This window comes from Myiozetetes cayanensis, unplaced genomic scaffold (genome assembly GCF_022539395.1).
Source record: "Myiozetetes cayanensis isolate MyiCay16 unplaced genomic scaffold, myiCay2020 scf28, whole genome shotgun sequence".
NCBI lineage: Eukaryota > Metazoa > Chordata > Aves > Passeriformes > Tyrannidae > Myiozetetes > Myiozetetes cayanensis.
In genome coordinates, this window is record NW_026087499.1 from 2,727,619 (window position 1) to 2,754,857 (window position 27,239).

The 27,239-nt window shown below is 54.8% G+C and overlaps 1 protein-coding gene across 1 annotated transcript; it reads right to left on the reverse strand.

The window, feature by feature from the left end:
• Positions 1–5,449: 5,449 nt before the first annotated feature.
• On the reverse strand, positions 5,450–27,153 carry PLEKHN1 (pleckstrin homology domain containing N1). Its single transcript, XM_050322725.1, has 16 exons — positions 27,148–27,153; positions 26,254–26,387; positions 24,484–24,583; positions 20,820–20,966; positions 20,376–20,456; positions 18,982–19,072; positions 16,634–16,758; positions 15,861–16,010; positions 15,184–15,264; positions 11,234–11,303; positions 10,832–10,986; positions 10,082–10,276; positions 9,542–9,796; positions 7,865–8,080; positions 7,583–7,631; positions 5,450–7,197 (listed from the first exon to the last, which is right to left on the reverse strand). Exons 1-16 carry the CDS (start codon positions 27,151–27,153, stop codon positions 7,004–7,006), a joined length of 2,049 nt encoding a protein of 682 aa, XP_050178682.1. The 3' UTR covers positions 5,450–7,003.
• Between the last annotated feature and the right edge of the window lie 86 nt (positions 27,154–27,239).

Below are 27,239 nucleotides of genomic sequence, written 5' to 3' on the forward strand. Positions count from 1 at the left end.
GCTCAGCTCACACTGGAGGTGCTTCCTGGGGATAGGTGGGCACGGTGGAGGCAGAGACTGTGGACTTTGTTCTTGGACAGTGGGAGAAGCCTGGATCCCAGCACCAAGACTTCTCTTGGACCCATCCCTACACGGGACAGGACGTCACGGGAAGCAGGATCCTTCCGGTGACCGGAGTTTATGGCACGGTAGGCAGTCGGTACCTGTACTGGAGAAAAGGGAGCCCAGCCTGGGCTGGCTCTGGTCTTTCCTTGCACTCTCCTGGGACACTCCCTAGGAGCAGCCAGTGTCTGTCCCAGGGCACTGCTTATCCCTCCTCCCTGCTGAAGTCACCTGGTGGCAAAGGAAGGCATGGACGTGGTGGAGGGAAACCAGGAAAGTGCTTTATTTGTATGAAAGAGCTGGGATACCTGTGAAGGAAGAGTGCAGAGAGCTTTGGGAAGAGCTGTCTGTCCAAACATGGGGCTTGGCTAAGCATGTGCTGGCTGGGCAGCAGTTAGAGGGGGACGGAGGGGCCGCTCTCTTGGCAGAGCCCGGGACTCCCATGACTAGTTTGGCTCACTGCAGGAGGACTCATCCTCCTGGGTTTCACTCCAAGAAGTCACAGTTCAGTGTGACAGTGCAGGAGGCTGAGATAAGGTTTCTGTTGCATGTAGCCACCTCAGCCCTGCTGAGCCAGAGCCACGTCCGTCCCTGTGGGTGAGGAGCACCCGCTGCAAGGGCAACGTCCCAAACCCGTAGGCAGAGGATGGACAGGGGTCACACAGCCAGAGCCAGGGGAAGGGTCCTGCAGGAGATGCACAGGATGGAAAGGGGCAGCAGAGAGAGGGGCTGAGCTCAGGGAAGAGCCCTGAGGGGGACAGGAGCATGTTGGAGAGGAGGAAGAAGTACGTGTCCATGTTTGGCTCTGCCCAAACCACATGTAGGGTCTGGATATATGACTTGTTCCCTCTTCTGCCTCCCACCCTAGAGGGATAAAGTTGGCTGGGGCAGGTGTGGGGTGAGGGGGTGCTGTGGTTGAGTCTGTAACCTGGGGGGCTGGGCAGGGCTCGAAGTGGGGTGAAAAATGAAAAGGAAGCGGTTCAGTTCCTCCCCTGTCTCCAGTGCCTTCCTCATCACTCAAGGGCATTATTCATGAGGGTTTTTCTTCACTCCCAGGTCTGGTAACAGCATGAATGCGAGATTAAGCACTCAGGGACCAGATCCACAAAGGTACTAAGGGAAATCAGCCCAGAATACCAGTGTGGATCTGCTTGTGAGCTTTATAGGAACGGTGTGGTGATGTTTGTCTCATGAAACCAGAGAGGGGAGGTTTAGCTCTTTCCTTGTAATGCAGAGTGCCATGCAATTTTAATATGTGTAGGGATGGACTGAAGACCATGTATTATTGCTGATAAGAGAGCACAACTGTGCAATTGTACAGTGAGATATGTAACTGTAAGTAGTGAGAGAGATGTACAGGCTCTATATGGACTATAGCAGCTGTCTATCCAGCAAGAGGAGTTTTGTGGAGGAGAAGAACAGATAAAATATGCTGGAAGCTTCTAATAAAGTTCTATTTCATTTACTACTTTTGTGTACATTCCTCTGTTGGCGTGGGAAAACGTTGAATGAGTACTGACTTTTAAAGAATGGGAAATCAATGCATTATGTGTCTGCTGACACAAAACTGTAGGAGTTGATGGGCTGGTTTTTGGAGCCCTGGAGGACAGAGCATGCAGGGAGATGGGCTGTGTCTCCTCTTCCTTGGCTCAGTCCCCGTGCCTGCCCCCCTGAGACACATCTTGGCTGTCACATGCTGCTGACAGCCTGTTCCAGAGAACCCTCCCGCCTCAGAAGCTCTCAGCTTCTCTTCAGACAGCTCCTCAGGGCCCTCTGAACAGATCAGTGAGCACAAGTCAGTGCCCAGCAGCAGCTCCTGCGTTCGGTCCATCGACCCTCATCACCTCCGTGCTCCCTGATCCCCCTCTCCAGCCCAGCCTGCATCCAGGAACACCTGGCACTGCCTCCTCAGAAAGGCCCAGCAGAGCTGCTCCCTGCACCAGGCAGGAGCACAGGGGGAGGCTGAAGCATTCCATATGCTCTGCTTTGCCGTTTATCCAGCCCTGATCCGGGCAGCTCTCCCCGTGCTCTCCGCGGCAGGTGGGAACAGCAGCCCGGGCACGGCGGGTGGGAGACGGGGAACAGCTGGAGGAATCAGGCAATTCCATCCTGCTGGGCTTTCCTGGGAGGCTGCCACGGGGAGCTGAGCGCAGCAGGAAGGGGCAGAGGAGGGCTGAAGGGAAGGGGGTCTCTGGCACATCCCCGAGGTGAGGACAGAGCTCAATCCTGCTTGCTTGGTTTCAGTTTTTCAGGTTTTGTGTTTTCTAGCCCTGCCACAGAGACCTGGAGGAAAGAATGTTTTCCCTTCCCTGTGCAGGTGCAGGAAGAGCTTATTTCCCTCCTGGCCATGTACAGTACTGCCAGGTGCAGTGCTGGCAGATAATAAAGGATTGTGTCAGAAATCACTGAATTTAATACTTGGCTAAGTGGTTTGTGTCTGTGTCAGTGATTGCAAAGTTGGCTTGGAGCTCTCACTGGATCTGGAAGGGTTTCTGGCCAGAAACCATAATGTTGAAGACATTTTTGATGCCATTAGCTGCTCCAGGAGGGGTGTGAACAGGACAGGGCTCTGTGCTGGCATGTGGGGCATCTGCCCGTTCCCATGTCAGCTGGATCTTTCCTAAGGGATGCCCTGGCTTTGGGGACCTCCTTTTCCCAGTGCCCCAATCCAGAGATGAGCCATACACAGCCAAACATGGCACTTGGGGTGGGAAAAGTAACTCCTGGCTGTCCCTGACCTGCACAAGCAGGGAAAGGCTTAGTGCCACCAACTGTGTGTTTTCCCACTCCAAAGAATGTGGAGTATATCCCACCCTCTTAATGCCTCTGTCCCAGTGCTGTTTCTTCCCAGCAGAGCTGAGTATCCCTGCTGTGCTGCAGGTAACATGAGGTGCCTGTCACCCTTTGCCTGTCTGTGATAATTGGTGTCTGATCCTTTACAGCTTGGACTGGGAGATGTCAGTAGGATTTGGCACCTCCGCCTGCTGGAAGTTACCAGAGGTGCCAGGTGATCCAGCAGGTTGCAGGTGCATTTCACACTCCTTTTGATCTGCACTGGAAGAAGTGGGTGAGATAAATATTTCAGGAGATGGATGTTTTCGGCTGACTGCAGAAGTGGAAGGAATTATTGAGAGATCTTGCTGGTGTCAGGAGATCAGCTCTGGGAGAGTGTGCTGTGCTCACTCAAGCAGCAGTGTCCCCTCAAGGAAACCAGCCCGGGCTTGCCTGCAATTTTAATGCTTGGTTTATTCTCCGACCTTTTAAGCCCCTCTCCTCTCCCTCCACGGCGAGGTCCATGTGCCTTCTATCTCGCCCCGCAGCGAGCAGCCAGGACCTCACCATCTTTTTTTTTTGCAACAGCAGCAGCCACCGCCACAGCAGCGACCTTTCCGCGCATCTTCGCTGCCGCGGGGCTGCTCTCCCTGCTCCGGGCAGGGCGTCGGTGCCGGAGGTGGGACCTGTGCCATCCCAGCCCGCCGCTCTGCCTCGCACGTAGCTCCCTCATCTGACACCTCGGCTTGCCAAGCGCATGAAAAAGTCAGGCAGGTGCACCCCGAGCGACTGGCTCCGTGTTTCACCCGGATACACCGTGTGCCGGAGTCCCTGCTGGAAGCAGGAGAAGCCTCTCCCCCTCTTCCCAGCCATCGCTTTTTGTCAGAGCAATTCCTTCACTTTTTTTTTTTGCTTCACCTCTCTGTAGCAAAACCAGGGCGAAGCTTCCCAGGGACATTCCTGTGGCCGTTTCCGAGCCGTGACTGGCTTCTCCCTGGAGTTCAGTGAGATTTTTTTGGGTGGGCTTGGTGCTGTGCCAGAGCCTGGGGGGAGCAGTGACCCCCCCTTTCTTATCTAAGAACCCCCCCTCTTATCTAAGACTGACACAAGCGCCGGCTGCTCGGGTCGGTTGGCCAGCCCTGAGAGCCCTGACATATTTTGGTGGATTCTCCCACCCACAGGGCACTGAGGGAGTTGCTGGTCGCAGATCCTGCACATCCTCCTGCTGTTCTGGGAGCGGGTTTGCCCAGCGGGGTCCTTCCCAAACCTCAGCCGCGTTTTCCAGCAGCCGACAGGCAGAGGCACGTCCACACAAACCGCTCCCCAAGGAATTGCCAAACCCCGAGTTGTCTTTGTAAAGACAACAGAAAGACGGGCAAAGAGGCTCACTTGCTACACCTTGTGTTCAGTACAGAGGCTTTTCTCCCAATTCCCAAAGCCAAAGGAGCAGGTTACAAGCTCCAGTCTGGTTTTATTTTCTTTAAACGTCTCTTTGCTGTCTATTCTTTGAGAAAAAAAAAAAAAAAGGGGTTGAAACACCTGATTCAGGACTTTTAACACTTGGAGGGAGTGAGGGGGTGGAGGGATCATTTGTCAGACAGTGAATTGTTGGCAGCCAGTGTCATCTCATGCCTTTCATCTGCCTCTGTGAATAAAGACACAGCTACCCTGTGACCAGCAGGATGTTCACAGCCTTGCTGGCAGCTGTGGAGCACTGGACCTGCCTTTTGTGGATGACCTGGTCCCCATCACATTCCTGCTGCAGCCAGGATGAAGGATGAATACATTTTTCTTTTTCAGGAAATAAGAGGTGTTTTGTGTGCTTACAGGTACTAATTTCCATTTCAATGCAACCTGCACGGAGACATCTAGTGCTGCTCTAAGGAAACCCTCTATTTTTAAATCCTGATGCTTATGGGGGCTGGTTTGGAAATATTTTAGGGCTGGATCACACACATTAATTGATTTGGATGGGGCTTGGAGCAACCTGGGCTAGTGGAAGGTGTCCCTGCCCGTGGCAGGGGGTTGGAACCAGGTGTTTTTAAGGTCCCTTCCAACCCAAACCACACAGTGACCCTATGATTCCATGGCTGATTTTACAGAGCACCTTTCCAGGACGTGGTGCCGAAGCAAAGTTCGATGAGCTTTGGCTTTAAACCTCCAGCCAGGTCTCACTGCCTGACAAACACTGGGGAGACTTTGCTCAAGGATTAGAGACAGTCAGCAGTCTGGAACCCTCCTGGAAACAGGGCCCCAAAGTCCTCAGGGAAGGAAGGGTTTGGAAGGGGCAGCAGCGATGGGGGAAAAATCACCTCCACTAAACCAGGTGATGGCAAAGGAAGAGAGGAGGAAGTTATTCCCAGGGAATGTGTATTGCAATTGTCCAGTCTCACAGAAACCCACGAGGGAACTTTAATATCAGCTGGAGGGGGATCTTCCCTTTTGATACATTGCAGATATTGCTGCTGAAACTGAATTTAAAAGGCTATGATGACCATGTTCAAAGACAACCTGTTCATAGGAGCTCGAGAGCATGGAGACCTCCCAGCATATATGTGTTTTTGATGTTCCCTAGTGCAGTTTTGTTCTGAATAAATAGATAAATTTGGGGTCATTGGATACAAATCTTCCCAAAATAGAGCAAACCTGAAACAAAACAATGACAGCTACAAGACCCAAACCAACACACTCGTGAATGTGCAGACAGCTGCCCATTCCACAGCACTGAACCTCACCCACAGCTAGAAAATTAAATAGGTCTTTAACTCAGCCATATTTACACGTTATATACACAGAATCCACTCAAACTTTACATGTAAACTTTGTCAGATACCCAAAAAAAAAAAATTAAAATACAATGTAATATGCAGATATTCAAGTACAAAGGGCTCCTGGATTGTTTTGTTTGCACCAGTGACAGAACAAAAATAGAGGGTTTGTTCCTGTGTTTGGTTTGCAGCTTCTTTAGGGAACAAAGGTTAAGAATTTGGAGCCTCAGGTAAAAACATTCGGATTTGCTGCTGATCTTCTATGTGCCAAAGGATCCGGCCTAAGAGGCTGGAGAATAATAGCACTGAGACTCTGTCCCCTGTTGTTTGTGTCCTGGCCCTGCTGTGGGCCTGGAGGTGGGGGAAGAGGGGGATCCCAGCCCACACTGGCATTGCTTTGATCAGCTGGAGTTTGACTTGTGGTGAATTTTCTTCCCTCCCTGCCCAGATAGTCACAGGCAGCATTTAGTGGGAGCCCAGTCGTGTGCAGAGGAGTGGGAGGAAAGGAGGCATTCCCTAGGAGGAGGAACCCCTAGAGCATCCTCTCCAGGGAAGACCTTGGTGAACACAAGTCACCTGGCATGTTTGCTGGCAGCACATTTCTAGACTCCACCTGCCAAGGTGTCAGGCTCCTCATGTCACAGGACACCCACCATGGTTTCTGGAGCCAGCACTGGCAGGAAGGAATTTTTTGCATAGATTGGAAAGAAAGTCCCATTCTGCTCGGATCTGGTGGGTTTGTTCTCCATCTCTTGTCCAGTAACTCTGATCTTGCAGGAAGACAATCCTATGAGCACCAGCTATTGCTACCAAACTTGTATAGCAGGATGGGACACGTTTCGTGTGTCCCTGCAGACTTCAGAGCTCGGTGGAGGAAGGTTTGGTTTAACAGCTGTTCTCAGGGATCAGGGGATCAGCAGAGGGACCAGCCTGAGGGCTCTGGGGAGAAGGAACCAAACTAACCCAGCCACCAACCAGCCCTTCTCTTTGGCCTTTGAGTGACTGCTTCCCCTGGACACCCAGCCCCTTTTACCTGAGGGAGCCTGACCCTTTTTGTTCCTCTTTTCATTTTTGGGGGCAGAGCTGTTCCCCAGCCAGGGCTCCCTGAGCGTTCTCCTTGGCACAGCACACACTCTGCTCCTCCGTGTCCACAGGGGCTGCTGCTGCTGTGCTTTGACCCCATCCCCAGATTTAGGAGAGAAATTTGAAGCCCAGGCCTGCCAGGACATGCCTTTTGCAGGGCAGGGCTCTTCCCTTTGCTTTGTACGCCCTGGGCTCCTCATCCTGGAGGGAAGCCCAGTGAGAAAAGAGCCCAGGGGGGTGGGGGTGGCCTTTCTGTGCCTGGCTGTGGAGACCATCCCTTAGACCTGGTAAATCTGCTGGACAGGAGATGGGGAGGTGTGTGGGGTGCCTGGCTCCTTCCCCTCAGCTTCCCACAGGTTGTCATAGCTGAAGTCACTGTGGAAGCTCTGGAGCTCGGCGTAGTCGTGGAAGGTGGCGGAGTCGCGGCGCCGGCAGCTGGAATCTGGCAGGTCGTACATGCTGACGCTCCCATCTGCAGGAGAACAGACCCAAGGGATCAGAGAGCTCAGCAGCAGCAGCAGCAGCCTGATGGTCACCTTCCCCTTTGCCAGCAGAGAGTAGGAATGGGGATGAGTTAAACCACAGCCCAGATGCAACTCGATGTGGGCAAAGCGCATGTGCTGCAGGACAAGTCACAAGTGACCAAGTGTGACAGGGGGGCTGTGACTCAGGGGAAGCCATACAGGTGCCTCCACCAGGCAGAGACAGGCCCAGGGCAGGGTGACAGGCTCAGTCCCACCTGGGGAAGCAGGAGGGATAGAGGGTACCAGCCCTGCTTTGAATGATGCTGATGGAGACGGACACCGGCGAGGCAGGGAGGGTTCAGCCACCCGCCAGCACACCCCCAGGAGCCTCACCTGGTGGGTGCAGTGAAGGGCCCAGATGTTCCTCTGGCAGAGAGGAGATCTGGAAAGAAAGAGACACAGGGATGAGGATGACACAGCACTGCAGTGCTGGGATGCTGCACACCAGGGAATCAGCCCTCCGTGGTTCCCCACTCCCTGCTCCTCGGGAGGATCCCTGTGTGATCACAGAGCAAAGACCCCTGCAGTGAGACTCTAGTCAAGCTGGGTCCCCCTGCACCCCGTGTGCTCCCCTGCAGCCAGTGTGGGGCCCCAGGGCTGCATTTACAATCTCACCTCCTCAAGGTAAGCAGCTTCAGCCTGTGCCCGCAGCTGGAGCCGGCGGGAGGTGCCAGGGGTGCTGTAGGTGGGAGCTGTGGGCACCTCTCTGCAGTGGCCACTGGGCAAGGGCTGGCAGTTCCATTTCTCCAGAGAGAGGTGCTGCTGGGGTGCAGGGATTGCTGGGCACCCGTTTGCCTGTGCTGGACCCGTCTGCCTGTGGCACTGCAGGAACTAGAGCAAAGCAAAATCCGGGTTGGATGCCTGCTGGGGAGAGCTGGGAAACACTGACCCGCTGCTTCCCACCCGCTAAAACAGCCCTGCTGGCAACACACTTAGCAAACCCAGGGTTTCTGCCCTCCTCACAGATTCTACCACACCCCAGTCCTGAAGGCCTTGGGTGGGAAAGGGAGGATGGCCACAGACACAGTGGAAGTTGGCAGGGTGTGGAGGCAGTAGGATGATGCCCTGTGGCAACCCAGAAGGACAGGGAACAGTCAGGAAAGACCCTCTGAGGGAAGGGAGGTCATCACCAGTATGGGGAGTGCCAGACTCAGAAACAGCCTTTTCCCAAGAGATGTGCAAAACAAGAAATGTAGCCTTTAATAGGCACTCAGTCACCACATCTGGAATTTTTTGGGGTGGATAAAGTGGTCTCTGTGTCTGACTCATCCCTAGTTTCTGTAGACTGGAGCACATCTCAGTCTCTGCCTTTGTTTCGTGGTTTCTGGTTCTTCCTGGGATTATTGTTGTGACACTGGCATCCAGTGATAAGACAGGGGAAACCTGTTCCCCTCTGGCTCTGTCCTGGCTTGAAAAAAACTGGGAACTATGCTGTGCCCTGCCCCACCCCGAAATGCAGGCCTGGAGTTTCCACATCCTGCTCAGGCTCAGGCAGATGGCAGGAAAAGAAATGGCCCCAGGCACAATTTCTGGAGCCAAAACCCTGTGTGCTGAGTCAGGGCCAGCTGTAACCAGCAGCAAGCACAGGTACCTCTTCCAGGAAGGTGGAACCTGCCCCACTGGGAGCACTGGGGGAGCTGGGTGTGTAGGGATCAGCGTACAAATGGGAGAGGGGCATGGCCGGCTTTTCCAGGGAGCTGGAAGCTCTGGAGGGCTGCCTTCCCACCGAGCTCCATCTGTTCAGCTACAAGGCAGGGCGGAAACAGGAACGTGGCACGCTGCTCTCTACTTGCAGTTCGTCCCCAGGAGGGTTTGGAGTGGGAGATCTCCCTGTAACTAAAGTCCCAAACGCTGCTCATCCATGTGGGATGATGGGACTGACTCCCGACTGCGCTGTCTGTGCTAAGGAGGGGAATTCCTTGATGAACACTCATGGAGGGGAGGGAATCACGGCATCACACACTAAACAGTCGATGGACACATGCTGGAAAACCCTGGGAAGAGGAGGCTGTGTCCTGTGAGGCAATAACACTCCTACTCACCGAGCACTGGCGGTCATGTTGTCTCGGGAATTACTGCCCAGCATCCCAGGGCTCCGAGAGACATTGCTCCACCTGCCACCTTTAACCTCACCTCCCACGGGCCATTTTCCAGTGGAAATGGATTTCCCACCTGCCCAAGAGCACCTGCCAGCGCTCCTGTCCCTGCCAGCGGCACCGCAAGGAAAAGCTGAACTACGCTCCCCTTTCCCAGGCAGGAGGATCCATCCCCCCCAAACCCCAGCCCCCTTACATTGCTGAGGTGTGACGGGGGAGCTGAGGGGTGACGCTGTGAGCTGTGTGCCGAGTACGGCTCGTTGTACTCTGGGGATGGGAGTTCACCGCTGGGATTTTCGGGAATGAGGCTGCAGATGCTCCTCTCCGAGTCCTGGCTGGGCAGCTGCTGGATGCACGGCCCACATTTGCCCTTGGATTTCCTGGCGCTGCCCCCTCTCCGCAGGTCCTGTGTGGGCGGCCCTGTGCTTGGCCAGCTGGCTTGTGCCAGGCACTGAAATGAGAAGGCAGACCCTGGAGCTGACTTTCCTCAGGCCAGGAGCTCAGCATGGCCCTGCACTCAGGGATTAGGGTTGGTCCTGCCTGGGATCCCTGCCCCAGGCACTCCTACAGCCCTGGACATGCAAATGCTGCCCAGGGTCAGACCAAAATCCTGCCCAGCCCATCACCTCCACCCACCTCCAGCTTTTTGCCCTTTTGCAACCCGTCCAACCAGTCAAGAGTGGAGGGCAGGTCCATCCCCACGTGCATCCCGGGCTTTGGCGGGGGGCTCACTTACGTGGAGGGGCTGGGAATAGCCAGAGGAGAGGGCATCTTCGAGCAGCCTGCCCTCAGGCATCAGCAGGAAGGAGTGTCCATCGGGCAGGGAGCCGCTGGTCTGGGACAGGTGGGTCACGGTGGTCACTTTGCCCCCCGATGCCCAGGAGTTCGTGCGGCCGTCAGAGGTGAGGGAGCCCCTCCCGCTGCTGGTGAACTGTGTGGGGAGAAGAACACAGTGTAGGAAGGACAATCTGCATGGCCACAGGCACATCCTTCCCAGCCCCAGCAGTGCCAGCCCAGCACAGCCCTCGGGGGTCTGGGCTGTGTGCCCACGGCCAGCAGTTGCCCGGTGGCCATGCCTGGTGTGTGGTTGTGCTGGGATGACCAGGGTGAATGACAGGGGTGCACCGCAGGAAAAGGGTGCTCAGGCATCCTGACCCATCCCAGCTGCAGAGCTGGCAGTGTGGGTCTCCCCTTCCCTGCAGGAATCACAGAATACCCAGAGTTGGAAGGGACCCACGAGAATTGTCGAGTCCAAGACCCTTTTAATGCCCTCGTGCCAATGCCTCACTGCACGACAGTGTCACAGTCTGTGCCCAGGCCTCTGCTTTTGAAGGAGTTCACTATAATATTGGCCTATAAAATGTCATAAAGGGCTTTAAATAATTGTCAGCTTGCTGACAGCCTGAAGATGAAGTCTGCTGCGTCACAGGAGCGCTCCACACGCGGCCAGAGACAGGACAGCCACCGATTCCCATGCGACTGCTACCTGGCTGGGGTGTGGCGGCTTTGATCCTGAGAAACTCTCGGATCCGGAGAGGGAGGAGTCGGCGTTTCGAAACTGGGCCGTGTTGAGGCAGTAGAGCCACTCCTGGTAATCCTCGTAGCTGCGGCAGCTCACCCGGATCGAATTGATCAGCCGGCCTGGGAAAACAGCGCTCGCTGCTCTTACCGGGCTCCACTGGCTCCCTGGTGCTTCCTGGAGAAGCCCGTGGGAACCCTCTCGCTCCATCCCCTCCCCACACCCTCCTGGGCTCTGAGGGGCCCAGATTTCCAGGCAGTGCAGTTCACAGAGCCTGGGAACTCTCACACAGCTGAGAAGGGGCCGCAGCAGCTCGGCAAAACCGGCAAACCTGACCCCAGTGAGCCTCTGTGGGGTGGGGACACCCACCTTCGATTAAAAAGGAGGTTTTCTCGTTCTCTTCAAAAAGCACCTGGATGGCGTTGAGTGGCAGCTCGCCCTGTTGGAGAGAGAAGAAGCAGGATTGGGACCACGGGGCTGAGCAGATCTCCCAGTCCGTGCCATAGGGCACTGTGGGAAGGACAACATGGCTGGGATCCCCTGGTGGGGTATAGGGAATCTCAGAGCCTAAATCCCCTAGGCCAGGTCTGCAGGAGACAGGAGGCACACCCAAGATGCTGCTAAGGTGGGTGAGGGTTTGGAGGCCTCTGTACCCTCACAGGCTTGCTGGAGAGCTCTGTCTCCAGCAGATTGTCCCAGCTTGGTGTTTCCTGCTTCCAGTTCTCCCACCAGCAGCCTTACTGCAGGAATGGAGCCTCTGGAGCCAGCATGACTGTGGGAGACAGCTTTGTTCTCAAGGCCCCTCCTGAGATCCTGAGCTTGGAAAACCACCCCTTCCCTCCTAGTTCTGTTTTCAGCAGTTTAATGGCTGAAATTTCCGACTCCTCCGGAAAACTTCGCAAACGTGGACCTGAGCGAGGCTTCGGTTGATAACTTGGGACTTCCAGCCCTGCCGAGAGGAATGCCCACCATCCATTCCCTGCAAAGCCTTACAAAGACAGGGCTGAGCCTGGCAAATGCCAGCCGGTGAAACCCGAGCCCGTGTGTTACAGAGGCGCAGTTGTGAACTGCCACTCCTGAGAGGGGAGCGGGGGTTTTGCCCTGTCAGCTGGGGGCTAAAGCAGCCTGTCCCTGGAAAATCTGGAGTTAGAAGACCCCGTGTGTGCTGTTGGCCCTGCAGCTTTTCATGCACATCCACCACTGTCCCCTCTGCCATCACCCCGTGGCCATCCCGTATCTGTGCCAGACAGGCTCTGTGGTGACCTGTGGGGTGGGCAGGGACAGGGCTGCCTGTCCCAAGCCCCTCTCTTGCCCTGCTGCCACATGTCCTTCAAGTGTCACCGCTGACAGCTTAATTCTCTGTGATGGGCAACGTGGCAGAAGGGCCAAGGGGGTTTGTCAAGCACTGAATTCAGATCTAGAGCTCCTCTTTCTTTGGGGTAAATTTTCCTTACAGAAATGAGGCGGGAACAGCCCTGGGAGAGCCACTGAAGCAGATTCTGTGCTGGAAACATCACATGGATGAGCTCATCCCTTTACTTCTCGTCTCTCTCATGCTCTGAGCAGAGGGAGAACAAGGAACACGTGGCATTTTTGCTCCTGTTCCTATTCCCCTCACCTGGATGTCACCCTGCCTCTGTCTCTGGGCACGGAGCACTGGGCAGGGGCAGCTGGTGGCAACAGCCCTCCCTGGGTGCAGCTCCTGGGCAGGATGGTGAGCACAGGGGCTGGGTAGTGCTCAGGGAAAAAAAGGTTCTCATCTCACTGCACTCTGCTCCATGCCTGGGAGTGGAGGAAATGCACAAAAAGCAGGAACGAAGCCCTGTCTGTCACTTCGCCCAAGGCCCTCTCCAAAAGGTGCAACCTGTCAGGATTCATTTGCCTAAGCTCGGGGGCTGCAAAACTGAGGTGTCTAGCAGAAACTCCTCACCCTGCCCTCGCTTCCAAGCCATGCCAGCTGGAAGGGCTCTGGGAATGTGGCCGACGTGACAACTTTGCCGTGAGGGAGCTGCGGAGCACGCACGGGTGTCCGTGGTTTGTGTGGCAGCTGCCTCTGCAACAGCCTGGGGGCACAGGCAGGCTCCTGTGGCATTCCTGCTGCCCCAGCAGTGATTTACAGGCTGAGCAGCTCAGGAAGGCTGACCTTGGTTGGGAAGCTCGTGCACTGCTCCCTGACTCCTTCTTTTCCCCTCCCCGTTGCTGGGGTTTGACATTTCGGCTGGTGCAGGTGCTGCATGGCTGCTGCGCCCAGCACATCCCAGCACATCCCAGCAAGATCCCTGCCACCAGCACAGCCCAGTAAGCCTCTTGCCACCGAGGCACACTGCACAGGGGCTTCCCCTGGTGCCTGGTGTTCCATCCTCCCTCAAACAACAGCTCCCTGTCCATGGGGAGGCTGAAACGCCCTCCGGGTCGAGTCGCACCTCAGGAAGCGCAGCAGCATCCCACAAAGAACACACACGTGGGCTGCAGAGAGCCCCTCCAGCCTTCCCCGAGCACGGTGTGAACCTGCCCCTCCAGCAGCTCCCCCCCTTGCTGGTTTTCACCTCGCCCAGGGCCTTTTCCCACCAGGGGTGAGCCAGAGCCTGTGGATTTGGGTGAGCCCCATCCCGGCAGGCTCAGCCCCTGCCTTCCCCTTCCCTGTCCCACACACACACACTTGGCAGCAGCAGCTCCTGTGGTTTGTATGAAGCTCAAGAACAAAAGGGCCGGGCTATTCCCTCACACACAAATTGTAGGGCTCAGCATCTGCTCGCAGGGAAGGGAAGTTAATTTGCAGAAGCCCTGGGAGAAGGCTCCTGTGCCCTGACACGCCTGTGGAAAATCAGGTTCCCAGCGCAGTGTCACAGGCTGGTGAATCACCTCCTGCCTGCACCCGGCTGTGCAGAGCCCCGGGACCAGAGCTCCTGCACCGTGGGAAGAGGGAACATTGCATGGACAGGGGCAGACAAAGCTGGTTTAAGGTTTCAAAAGAGATGAGCTAATCAGAGAGCCCAGCCCAGGGCCCCCTTACGCGGTGCCCCGTTCCCAGGAGCTGCAAACAGCGTGTTCCCGAAAACAAGCTCTGTCTGAGGTGTGTCACACCAGCCACCAGCTGCTGGAAAACAGCCTCCACTGCTGCACTGGGGATGAGGAGAGCTGTGACTGGACATGTCTCTCCTGTTGAGGCACAGGATCTCCTCTCCAGAGATGCCTACCCAGGTCCTCTCGTGGGTAACCCTTGAGTTAAAAGCGTCCTGCGTGATGCGGAACCACAGGAAGGACCCCAGCGAGTTCACGCTGGATTTCACAAGCCCTCGGTCTCTGCAGAGCTCCCCTGTCACTGGCTGCTCTCTCAGTGACTAAGAGGGATGCTGTTCCCTGGGGGAGCAGCCCAGCTCTGCCCTGCCGTGTGCCGGTGCTGCCACACGCGGGTTCACACACAGTTCACTGCTCTTTTTGGCACATTTGTTCCAGCACGGGAAGAAACGGGACCAGAAAGCACAGGGCTGTTAATAAGCCATCACAGTGATGCCCAAGAGCACAGAACCACAGGGTTGTTAAGTTTAGGGAAGCCTTCCAGGATCATCAAGTTCAGCACTGCCACGTTCACCACTAAACTGTGTCACCAAGTGCCAGGGTGGGTGTTGGCAGTCTGATTTTAAGGGCCACTCAGACTGCACAGTGCCACTGCCTGTCTGTGCTGAGGCTCCCAGCACTGCTCCCACAAGGCACCCTAGACTAGAGAAGCTGGTCTTGCATCCCCTGGGACACTCAGATCTCCACATCCTTGCTGTCCCTTCTGCTGCCATGCCCGAGGCTCCACACAGAGGGAAAGAGCAGCAAACCCTGCTCCAGCAGCAGCCTCTCCTCCCTGCCTGTGCCCTTCTCCACGAGCATCAGATGTGCTGCCTGCATGCTCCCCGCTTCCACGTGGTCCCTGTGGCACAGAGCCTGGGAAGCAAAGCCCCCCTCAGGGGCTCTCTGGGGCTGTTCCAGCTCCCATCTCCAGCAGGAGAGCCAGGCTCTCTGCCAGCACCACCACACCGAAACATGCCAGCCTCCCTCCTCCCAGAGATTCCTTGGCAGCCAGCTCCTTTCCCCCTGGGCTTCTGTAGGAGGGCAAGGTGTTTCTCATGGGAAGATAACTTGCAACATCCCCCCTGCCTGCTCACCTGCCAGCTGGCACGGGAGTGGCAGCGTGGAGTTGGAAAAGCCCTTGCCAACACGAGGGAGCACGAGGGAACACAGGTGGAGGGGAGAAACAAGCCAAAGGAGAGCTGAAATAGCTGCTGTGGATGGGTGAGAGAGAGCAGGGAGATGCTCCAGCATGAACTTACCTTAAAACAGAAGCCGTTATGCTCTTCAGAAATTATCACCAGTGTGGAGGCATAAAGCACCAACACCCGGTCGTGCTGCTCCTTGGAAAGCAAAGAGGGAGAGGGATGTGAATAGCCTGTGAACAGCCAGGCAGGGACTGGATGTGAGAGCCCTTTGCTCTGACAGCATCCTGGGGCAAGGGCTCTGGAAAGGGCCAAGCTGCTTCCCTGCATCGGGAGATTGCTTTGGAAAGGGCCAAGCTGCTCCCCTGAGCTGGGAGATTCCTGCCAGATTCCTGGGGATTTCGACTCTGTGATTCAGCAATGACTAAACCCAAAGAAGCCTCTGTCCAAGCTGCAGACCCCAGTTGTCACCCCAGGAAATCTTTTATAAAGCAAGACCACTCAGAGGAAAGTTTAAAAAGCCTGTGGAGGCTGGTGAGGGAAGAGCTGGTGAAGTGACACTGGGTCAGCTGCCAGCCCTGTCCTGCAGGTCCTTGTGCATGTGCCTGTGCTGTCCCCAAGCACCCCTGCGGGGCCACAGGAGCAGGAAGAAACCATTTTCCCTTTACATGGGTGTACAATGACCCTTGGGACCTGCTGGATTAGTGGCATCAGGTGGGCAGGAGCCTGCCCTAGTCACTCCACCCCTCCCCTTTCCTGAGCTGCAGGTCATTCCCCAGGGACGTGTGTCCTACCTGGAATGGCAGATGCTGAAGCTTCACTTCGGAGGCACAGAGGACACGGCCCAGGGATTCCCTCTGAGTCCCACTCCACCCCTGGATAGGCATGTGCTGCATGCACCACCGCAGCTCGTCCTTCCCCATGGAGCTCTGCTGCCAGCCGTTCTAGGGACAGGAGCACACTGAGCAGCAGGCAGACATGTCCTCCCCCGAGTTTATCCACTGCATGGCCCTCCTCAGGGCACTTTTTAAGTGTGGCAGAGGCAGGAAAGAATAAATAAATCAGTGCAGGAGCCAGTCTTCCAGCTGGGACTGAATAATCACCCCTGCTACCAAGCATCGCCCGTAAATTGCCTTTCAGGGGGAGATGTCTCTGCTTGACAAGTGGGAGGATGGAGACAGGGAGGGCATTAAAACACCCTGCAGAGATGGGGAGAGAAAGTCTCTTGAATCCAGTCCTGTTTTCTAGGTCCCAGTCTCCTCCTCCAGATGTTTTGTCATCTCTGGGGAGTTGCACAAGCACCCAAATGCGTGAGAGTTTCTCCGAGCCAGACCCAAACCTCTGACCCTTCGGAGGTTGTGCTGGTGGTACCCATGGGTGGCAGGTCTTCCTTTCAGCACCCACCCTCCCCTGCCAATGGCTATCAAACACCTCTTGCAAAGTTGCTTTTTTTTTTTTTTTTCCCACCCTTCTGGCACAGGAAGCCACACCAAAGGCAAGCTCCAAAGTGAAACCATCCCAGCCTCCCTGGTTGCTCCAGCTCAGCACGTGGCTGTGAGACACTCACCTGAGGGACGAAGGGCAAGGCAAGGCCACCTCCATTCAGCTGGATCTGCTTCTCCAGGTGATAAAGCCACTGCTTCAGCTCTGACTCAGTGGGGCAGAACACAATAAGGGGGTTCAGCCGAGGACCTGTGAGACACAGGATGAGCAGGTAGCAGATAAGGGCATGGAACATCCATAAACCATCAGCAGTGTTGCACTCTGCACGTCACACCAGCAGACCATTGCTCTGTTGACGTCATGTTCCAGTCCTTCCCATCACTCTTGTAGCACATTTCCTCACATCAGGCTGCTGGGAGTGCTCCTGCACCTTCTCACACACATCAGGCTCTGACCACCAGACACATTTTAACACCAAACCAGGCCAAGAACAAAACTCAAAGACAGCACAAAAGTCGAGCTTGAACTCCACACCCATTTCAGCTTTGAAAACCCCCAGCAGTTTGTGAGAAGCACCTGTGTGGGCAGGGACTATCACAACTCATCAGAAAGTTCCACGCTATCTCCTGCTTTCACTTTGGCGCTCGGTATGTAGAACACCGGTAGCTTTCTTTATTTATTGCTCCACCAAACGTAATCTGTGCCAGACAAGCTGCAGCTGACCTCAGACATACCCTTGAAGGGAGGAACAGCCCTACATCTTGTTGATTTTGATGTTTCCAGCCTCCTTCATTTAATAGCATGAGCGAAACAGTCTCACACACCCCTCTGCTACTCGCTGCAGACATGACCTAGTGACGGTAATAACCATTTCTGGCAGGATGCAGAATGTATGTTATGATTAATAATTTACCAGCAGTCTCATAAAACCCTGATTGGTGCAAGCTCAGTAGGATCTGGCTCTGTGGGACTTGGAAGTACTGAGATAAGCCTGTGCACGGGATAAACATGGTACTTTGCCCTTCTTCAGTACCCTAATTCCTGCACTATTTATAAACAACAGTTCATTAAAGACTTTGAAACACTTTCTGCCTTTCAGGAAATGATCTGAAACAAATGTGCATAAACAAAGCAGAGGTGGGGAAGCTGGAGCAGAGACTCCCTGAGTGACTCCAAATCCATTACAGTAATCTGGTGTCAGGCATTTCCTGGGCATCCAAGTGTCTGTGGACTGGGCTTCCTTCTCCACTCCACCTCCACGTTTCCAGTGATCCTGCAACAACTTCCAGTGAGCTGAACTACCCCTGGCAGTGCAGTTATGGGGAACTACAGATGCCACAGGATTTCACAAGAGAATGGATGCCTGTCTGTTGTGTCTCAGAGTCATGAGACAAAGAGATTTCCACCCTGACCCTGTGTGAGGACACGGGAAGGCTCCTACCCCCTCCATGCCTTGATTCCTCCCGCTCCAGCAGGACAATAAAACTGTTCCACTGACCTCCCAGCAATCCTAAACATCACTGCCTCCCTGGTTTCTTCATGTCACTGCTTCCCATTGTACACAGCACTCTGTCTGAAAGGCTTTGGCTTGTTGTTCCCCCGAGCAGGGCAGGAACCCTACAAAGCTGGAGGCAATTTTCCACCCCAGCCACCCTCCTGCATGTTTTCATACAAGCAGAACAAGTCCCCCCTAGCCCAGAGCAGATGCCCCTGACAGGTTACACCTAGAAGAAGTTTTCCTTTGTTTTACAGGCTCCCAGAAAGGGTTGGAGAGCCCTGCCTGGTACAGCACAACACAACTCAGCAGCCCTTAAAATTAGAGGGTCGTTTGTACCATCTCCTTTTTTGTCATTTATGTCTGCAATTCAGCAATGACTAAGCCCAAAGAAGCCTCTCTCCAAGCTGCAGAGAGGTTGTCATCCCAGGAAACCTTTTGTAAAGCAACAGCACTCAGAGAAAAGCTTAAGCAGCCTGTGGAGGCTGGTGAGGGAAGAGCTGGTGAAGTGCCACAGGGTCCTGACAGCACCAGGCTGGTGTTACTGTGGAGGCAACTCACCTCTGGGCACTGAACTGTGCCCTACAGTGCCCTGCCTGCCTGGAGTCACTCCCTGCCCTTGGGGTTTATATGGAGAGCTGGGAGAAGGAGGTTTTATGCCATTTTTTTTCGTTCTAATAACTGGACAGAGGAGGGAACTGTCCCCATGAGTGCTCAGTATTAACCAGCTGGAACACAGGACCATCCATCCTCTGCCCTCCCTGTGCCAGCCCTGGGCATCACTGCCCAAGGCGTTTAAGAGCAGCCTTGGAGAGAAAGATGTCAGTTCTGGGAGGAAGGAAGAGCTCCAGCTCCCTGCAGCCTCTTTTCACAGAGTGTTTATTCCCTGGGACTAGGTCAGGGTGGGCCAGAGAGCAGAGACAGCCTGATCCACACACCCCCTGCCCTCTGTGCAAAGCAAACAAGGAGGCACCCACCTGTGATGAGGAAAGTGTGGTGATCCTGCTGCCCAGGGCCCTTCCCAGCCTCGACCTCACACACGTTCAGCTCCTTCAGGGGCAGCAGCTCCTGCAGAGGGAGAGCACACTGCTATTTTGGGGGCAGCTCTGCAGTCGGTGCCCCTTTGCCGCGGGAGGTTGGAAGCCCAGACCCCCAGGCTGCTGTGGCTCAGTGCCAGACTGAAAAACGTGGCTCTGAGGGGAGACATTTGGGCTCTGGGTCCAGCACACTGCCCAAAGGAAGCAGGTTCAGCAGCTCCCTGGGGCCAGTGCTGCAGCAATCCTCTGCCAGGCTGGCAGTTTCAGTTTCAAGAGAAACCTCAGCAGAACAACGGTGGTTTAACACAAGAAACACAGAAGATGGAGTTGACCATAAAGCAAAAGTGAGCTGTCTGGTTCCTACACCCTGGATCTTCAGAATACCACCATAACAAAAGCACAGGAACAGGTGGCAAGTTTGTACTCCCTGTTTTGGGCTTTCTAAACAAGCCCCATAAAAGATTCTAATGTCTGTAATGTCTCGGGGCCAGTAATGGATCATTAATTCCCTTTTAATTCCCCTCGAATTAATAAACTAAGGAGCTGTTTATAAAGCAGGCAGGAGATTTGGTAATATTGTTTGTCTCCTGACATGTGAATTTTCAGCTGAAGGCTGGTTGGTGGGTGACTCGAGATGTTGTACTGATGTATTGCATCAACATAAAGTCACCTGCAAGACAGTGAATTATTTCTAAAAGGAACTAACTTTTGCAACCATCTCCAAAACACACATGCTCAGTTTTAATTACTCACTCCTGTGGAGGGAGAGCACATTCAGAGCTTCTTGTTTTACAGTTGTGACTTCTTGTTATCTGTGATTCATCGGCATCATCAGGTTAAAAGATTGATGGGCAGTTTGCCAGGAGAGCTCCCCAGTGCTACCCTCAGCTTTTTATTTCCACCTCCTCCCACAGGTTAATTCGTGGTGGAAAAGTCTTCTAAGATTATCAAGTCCAGCCTGCAGGTGAAAAACTCCCCCTTGGTCCAGAAGGCAGGGCCAAGACCACCACAGGCACCAAGGCCAGTGGGGATTTGAGCTGTGGGAGCCCCTGCACAAGCCCCTCTCCCACCTCTATCTCTCCCCACAGGCAAGGCCAAGGACTCAGGTGAAGCTGAGGTTGTCTGGGTGCAGGCCTTGGGGAAAAAAATGCCCTCTTTTGCCGGGATCTTGGCATGCACCATTGGAAGGGCGCGTTCCCATGGGAAGGGACGTGGTGACATCTCTTGGAGGAGGCCAGTGGAGCCCCAGGAGCAGAGCCCCCTGTCCCAGCCCATCTGCCCAGAGCCACCCAAGTGCCCAGTGCTTGTCCTGGCACATCCAGGTGATGCCCTACCTGGTGGGTGAGTCCATTGGAGCCCATGGACTGGAAGAACAGGTAGGACTGGAACAGCTCCAAGAAGCAGTCGTTGACCTCCTGCAGAAGAGACACGTTCTGGGGGTTATCTCAGGACACCTCTCTCCCGACTTCCCTCTCATCTCAGGCTGATCCCTGCACAGGAAAAGCTCATCCAAGGGCCACCATCACGTTTCTGCTGGTGGATCTGCTGCCAGCCCAGCAGAGGAGCATGGAAGCACATCCCAGTTGCCCACAGGGATGGGAGCAGGTGCAGGAGCTGCTACCTGTGCACCACATGACAACACATCCCCAGGGCCACGCAGTAGCCCAAGGGAGCCTCCATGAGTCACATTTCCCAGAATTACACTTTACTTCCCAGTTCTGCAGGGCCATGCCATACCTGGGGAGAGAAACACCCACAAACAGGTCCCTCAGTTGTACCTGGCAGTGCTGGAACCTTAACTTGACCTTGGAGTAATAGATCATTTTTCCCAGATTCCTGACAGTCGTTTTCCTTCGTCCCTTCTTGAACAGGCTGGGGAACCTCTGGTCCAAGTTTTCTTTCTGGTTTTCCTGGTTCTGAATGATCTGTACCAAGGATACAGGGAAAACAAATCAGAGGAATTGGGAGGTGATGTCTGGCAGAGACGCTCCCAGAATGTCTTCCCAAAAGGGATTCCTCGGAAAGGCACCCTGGGCAGGTGCCCTGGATGGGCTGTTTGTTGTTGGGTCTCCATGCCAGTGTGGAGCTGGGGTTCAGTTACTGCTGGGAGGAGACACTGACCTAAAGGTGAGGTTTCTGGGTTGGGAAAGAGCGAGGGCAGAGGCACATCCTACTTTTAGGGTATCCCAGTTCCACGGACAGACCTCTTCCCATCCTAATCAAATCCACTGGAACAAGGACTGATTGAGGCTCAGCAAACACAGCATGTGCCTTCCACTGGGGAAAGACACTAGAGGAGACAGCAGGGCTGGGGGCTTCCCTGATTTCCTGGTTATAGGGGAATTCTTCCTTCCACCCCACACCCCTGTGGCACAGCACTGCTGTCACACTGCCTGGATGCTGCACAAATCCCAGGGGTGAAAGGCTCCTCCTGCAGCTTTTCTGGGAATGACACTTTTATTTCTGTGGGCCTGGTTGACTTCCTTGGGGAGAAGGATTCCCCACAGTGGCTGGGATACACACCAGCCTAGGAGTCTTAAATATCAGCTTGGTCAGACGCTCCACAGGCTCCAGGCATGCATTCCCCAGCAAAAGGCAAAGGCAGGCTGGGAGAGGGAAGGTTTGGAGTGGTTTCATGCAGCTGCCCTGGGCTCAAACAGAGCGTTTCCAGGGATGAGCAGGGCGAGGGCTCAGCAGGATCAGCGACAGCTCCATCACCCCAGGGGAGCTGTCCCCACGTCCGTCCGGCGTGTGCCCGCTGCCGGCTCCCTGTGCCAGGGAGACAGCTGCGTGTGCCCGTGATGGATGAGGAACCAGCACAGCTCACCGGCTCTGTCTCTCTGGGGCCTCTGTGACTCACCCCTCCGGCACGAGGTTAACCCCTCTGCCAGCCATTCCCAGGGACAGCGCTCCCGATGGTGAACCGGGAACGAAGGGAGCCAAGAGCTGTCAGTGGGGCCCTTTCACCTGCAAAGCTTGGGCCTTGCTCAATTTAGGTTGCTCTTTTTAGGACACCAGTTAACCCTTTCTCTGCTCAAAGGCTCCCTCCAGCTTTCCCAGACCTGGAACAGAACCCGCTGGCTGCCCGCTAAAAGTCTCACTGAGGCAGCCCAGCGTCGGAAAAAGTTATATTTGAGCCACAAGCCACTGTCAGAGCAAAGAGCAGCTGAGGCAGCAGTAACAAAACACTGCTGGGATAAGGGCAGCCACCAGAAACAGGGAGTGGGGAGAGGATGAAGGAATGAAATTATGGAAACGGAGATAAGGAACGACACCGGCTACCAGCTGCCTGGGCGATACTGCACCCTGGAACGTGACAGCCAAACTTCCAGGGGATAAATAAGGCACCAAAGGAGCAAAAGCAACCTGGGAGCTGGGAATCCAGCAGCACTGTTGGCAAAGAGCTCAGCCAACCTGCCAGCTTCCACAGGGATCCTCCCGCGTGAGGGGGGAGAGTTTCCACGACCACTGTTCCCGTGGCAAGAAACAAGATGGATGGAATATTCCCTCTCCCAAACAAAGGATCCAGCGACCTCAGCTTGAGAGGGTTTGTGGTGAGACTGAGAAGGCAGGTGGATTTAGTGGTTAAACATGGGAGCAACTCCAAGACCACAGATATCCCTGAAATCTGCCCTTCCAGCTGCAGGCTCCCCCGACACATGCTATCCCCAAAACCACGGGGATGCCTCAGAGTGTGCAGCCAAAAAGAAAGGGATTTGTCCTTCCCCTGGAATGCTCTCCAGCCAGCTGCTCGCTCCCCTGGCTGGGCTGTGCTGGGGACCAGCCCCCTTCTCCCCCAGCCCCATCCTGACCAGCCCCATTCCCGTTAGCTCAGCGGTCCCACAGGCTTCCAGGCAGAGCAGATCCTTGGCAACCTGGTTTCTCCCAGGGCTTGGTCTCTGGCAGTGCAAGTGCCCTGACATGTTCTCTCCCCCCTCTGTCTCAGATGCCTCATCCTACAGGTAGAGCAAGTTACTAATTAACCTGCAGACCCCAGTGACTCCCAGCTGAATCACCAGCCCAGGCAGCAGGAAGAGCTCAGCCTTGCAAGGCTGGTGCCCCGGGGCTCTGAAGGCTGCTGTTTAATGATAAAAGAAGCAAATGAGAAGCACAGCTCTTCTGGCACATCCTCCCCCCTCGCCTCTGCTGAGGCTCCACAGGAGCCATGACTGGGAAGTGTGGGAATCAGGGCAGAGGGTGGTGGGAGCAAAAGGCACTGGCTGTGTGTGCCAGGCCCAGAGGGGGCTGGTTTTCAGGGATGTCACCTGTCCCAGTCCCAAGCTGCCTGCCCTGGCCAGAGGTTTGGTGATCCCATCTCCTCGGAGATTGCATCAGAGTCCTGTGCTGAGGGCTGCTCTCTGACCTGGCCCCACAGCACCTGGTTCTCCTCAAAATACAGGAGTGGGAAAGGGTCTAAGCCAAGGCTTCCTCTCCAGGCCACACAAGAAGCTTGTGGCTGAGCAGGGAGCTTGCATCCCAGCTGCCCCAGGCGAGGGTAACATCTAAACAACTGCTCCACCCTCCTTCCTTCCCTGGAGAGATCCCACACTCGTGTTCCCGAATGTATAAGTTCTCGGTGACCTTTGCTGTGTCCTCTTGCAGGATTCCTTGTCCAGGACCTGCTAACACGACAGCTCATCCTGCTTCCCCAGGGGAAGCATCCAGGATCCATCTGGGCCCTGGGCTCTGCTCCCTGACCCTTCTGGATGCTAACTGCTTCCCACAGGGAGCCATGCCTTCCCTGAAATTCCCTCTGCCTGGTATTGAGTCCCTGCCTCAGTTTCCCCTTCCCCACATCCACACAGCCTATTTGCCATGCAGCAGGAGAGATTCCTGCTCAGCACAGCCCTAAAGGATCCCAAAATTCCGTCCACATCCCTGTCCCAGCCCAGAGGGACCGAGAAAACACACCAGGGTTCATCACTTCACCCCTGCTTTCCCTGAGCAGTGCTGGGAAATGGGCCATATGGCCACAAGGCTGGTACGTGCCTGAGACAGACCTGCCCTTCCTGATTGCCTTCCCAGGGCTCCTTGCTGACACACTGCCTACTCCATCTCATCCCGGCGTGGGAATGAATCATTCCACCTCCGAATGCTCGCTCGGATTTTCCCTTCCCTCACAAGGCAGCCCAGAAAGAGCAGAACCAAGAGCCAAGTGGGGTGTGAGATACCCCTGCTCGGCTCCCAGCACGACCCTCCCACCCCATCACACCTTCTGGCTGGTGGCAGGTGCCCCCCACACCTTCCTGGGGGCCCTGGGGCAGGTAATTCTGCTGCTGTGTGAGCACAGGGCTCATCCTTTCCTGGGCTCCAGCCCTTTGAGGCAGACCTGCTGCTGCCCCCAGATCCAGACCCATCGTCCTTCTTAAGTGCTGTCCTTGGGCTGGGTGGGAATAAACTCTTGGAGCAGCAGGGAAGGGGCTTGGATGTGTTTGTACTTGCCTTTGCTGGAATATACTGCAGGATTTTGTCTGTGGTCGTGTCTCTCTCCTGCCCTCCTTCTAGACCAAAAAAGCTGGGCAGTTTTTTCTTGCCGTTTTGTCTATAAAAGGGAGGGGGAAAAAAAAACCCAAATCAAAACACACGTGGAAACACAGGCTGAAGCACAGAGAATTCTGCCCAGAAATGAGGAAGCCAGAAAAACTAAGCAAGCAATTTGTCATGGGCTTTCTAATCATCCCAGCTCAGCAAAGGGCTGATAAACAGCCTGGGAGAATTGAAATGGGGGGCTGTGCTGCACTTGTTGCTGCTTCTTTGTGTTTTTTCACAGGTCTTTGCAGAACCAAACGATCAGTTTGGCTCATCTGTGTCTCTGAATCAGCAGAGGGACCAGATGTTCCCCTGCAAAACACGAAGACCAAATCCAGCCCTGACAGCTATTCCAGAACCCCTGGAGTGGGGATGCACATGCACAGATACACCAACGGATATTCACAAGGAGGTTTTTATTTCTGCCTCTGTGGTTTTCCTCTCTCTTTCCTTCCACTCCCAGCCAGGGCCCCGGTTCTCCTTTGCGTGCACACACCATTAACACGCCGTTACTGGTGCTGTTGAGCAGCACTGGGACCGCTTTGCTGGGGCTTCCCAGCACTTGATGGGACTCTCAGATTGCAGCATTTGTTTCAGCAGAAACCAGGCTTATCTCCTCGGAGAGCCCTGAGTGTGGGAAGCCGGGAGCCAGCAGGGACAGGGGGTGCTCTGGGGCTTGGCTGCTCCACCGCAGGTGGGATGTCAGCCCTCCAGGGCCCAAATTCCCCAAGTGATCTTTTTCAACCCACAGGAGCTCCACAGACTCCTACAGGTTTGCTCCTGACTTATGGCAGCACAGGAGACCAAGGGGACAGTTTAGTGTCTCCTCTTGATTAGAAACCCCTCAGCCTGCAGAGTTTAGGGGGTCTGGCTCACAGCCCGGCACAGACACAGTGTAGACAGGGCTGGCAGCTTCACAGGGAATCACCCTGGTTCCCAAGAGAGCCCCTTTCCAGCCCAGAGTGCTCGGGATGGGGAGGGATCTGCTCTGTGCATGTGTTGGTACTGGCAGACTGCACTGATGAGAGCACAGGCAGTGGAAAAGCAGGGAAGCCTGCTGTGCATTCCCTGGAAAGCTCTATTTTTGGGACAACCACCCATGGCTCTGGTACCTGAGCGCTGCCCTGGCCAACCCAAATCCCCAAAGGGTCTCACAGACATTTTCTGTTATTCCTCCTTCAGGTTTACAAACACAGCTCAAATCACGTGTCAGAGCGCTGGGATTTGGGGTTTTCTTTTTAAGAGAGCGTGAAAGTTTTTTTTTCCCCAACAAGCACCGCGACTCGGGGCGTTGTGAAGAAAGAAAACCACCAGCGAAAACAAGGAGTATCAGGTGTTCTGCACCTTGCCCTGCCTGTCCCGCAGAGAGGAGTTCGACTATCAAAACAAAATTAAATAATTGCTGTTTCCCTTGGGGGCTGCTGTTTCCCCTGGGAAGCTGGGATTCCCTGCCGGCAGAGGATTCCATCCCAGGCGCTTGGGGCGAGCTGATCCCGTCCGGCGCTGCCCAGCACCCCACAAAACCATGAAACACCGAGCGTGAAATATGAAAATATGAAGAAGGAACCGCCGGGTTCCCCGAGCAGGGGCTCAGCTGCCAGCCCGGATCCGCACGGTGCATCCCACGGGGCAAAGCCAGCCCCACGGGAGAACCATCCCGAAACAAGCAACGAGGGTACTCACGCTTTCTTCAGCGAAGGCTTCCTTCGGAAGGAGCTCCTGAAGCCCCCAGGTGCCTGCGGGACACACGCGATGTTCCCCATGCCGGGAAGCGCCGGGAAGCGCCCGGAGCCGTGGGGAGCTGGAAGTCGCTCTGTCTGTGGGATCGTGTCACGCCGGCGTTCCCTCCCTTCCCTTCCGCCCGCCCTGACTCGAGTGGGTGTGGGCTGAGCCAGGCTGAGCTCCCTGGCCGGGGCTCCCACTCCTGCTCCCGCCCCGCTCGCTGGGAGGGGCGAGCCAGGTACATGTTCCCTGTGACGGGGAATTAACCACGGAATTATAAACCCAGCGGTGCAGCGCAGGAACATTCCTTATTGTCCGACAGCACGGAGCTGCAGCCACTAATAAACCCATCCGGAGCGTTTTCCCGGAGGGAATCCGATCACCCTTCAAGCCTGGACGGGGGAAAATAAGATAATATTGGCGGTTGTTGTTTAAGCATTAACAAAAACCTTTAAGGTGGGGTGCTCAAGGGTTCAAAAGGCTGCGCTCGGAATGGGCGTCCGTTAAAAAGAAGCAGCCGGGTTAAAGGTGTGGAAATAAATAAGCTGTGTGAAAACACGGGAAACAAGGTGTAAAAATAAATAAGCTGTGTGAAAATATAGGAAATAAATAGGGGAAATCTAACTGAAATCTAGGAATTATGGAGATTTGATAGAGGAAGCGAAGAGCGAAAGGAGATGCACGATCAACAAAGGTAAAATTTGTAGAAGAAACGCTTTAAAAGGAGGTAAACAAAAAATTTATGGTATGATTCCCTTACTGCGTGGAAATATAAATAATAATAATGAGTAGTTAATGAACAAAACAAAAGGTAAATATTTCTGTGCAATGGATTGAAAAAAACCAGGCAGTTACAGCCATAGGGAACGACAAACCCCTTTTTCATTCCGTGGTCAGGTGGCTGTGAAAAAGTAAACACAAAACTGAGATGCTCTGGATCAGAAAAT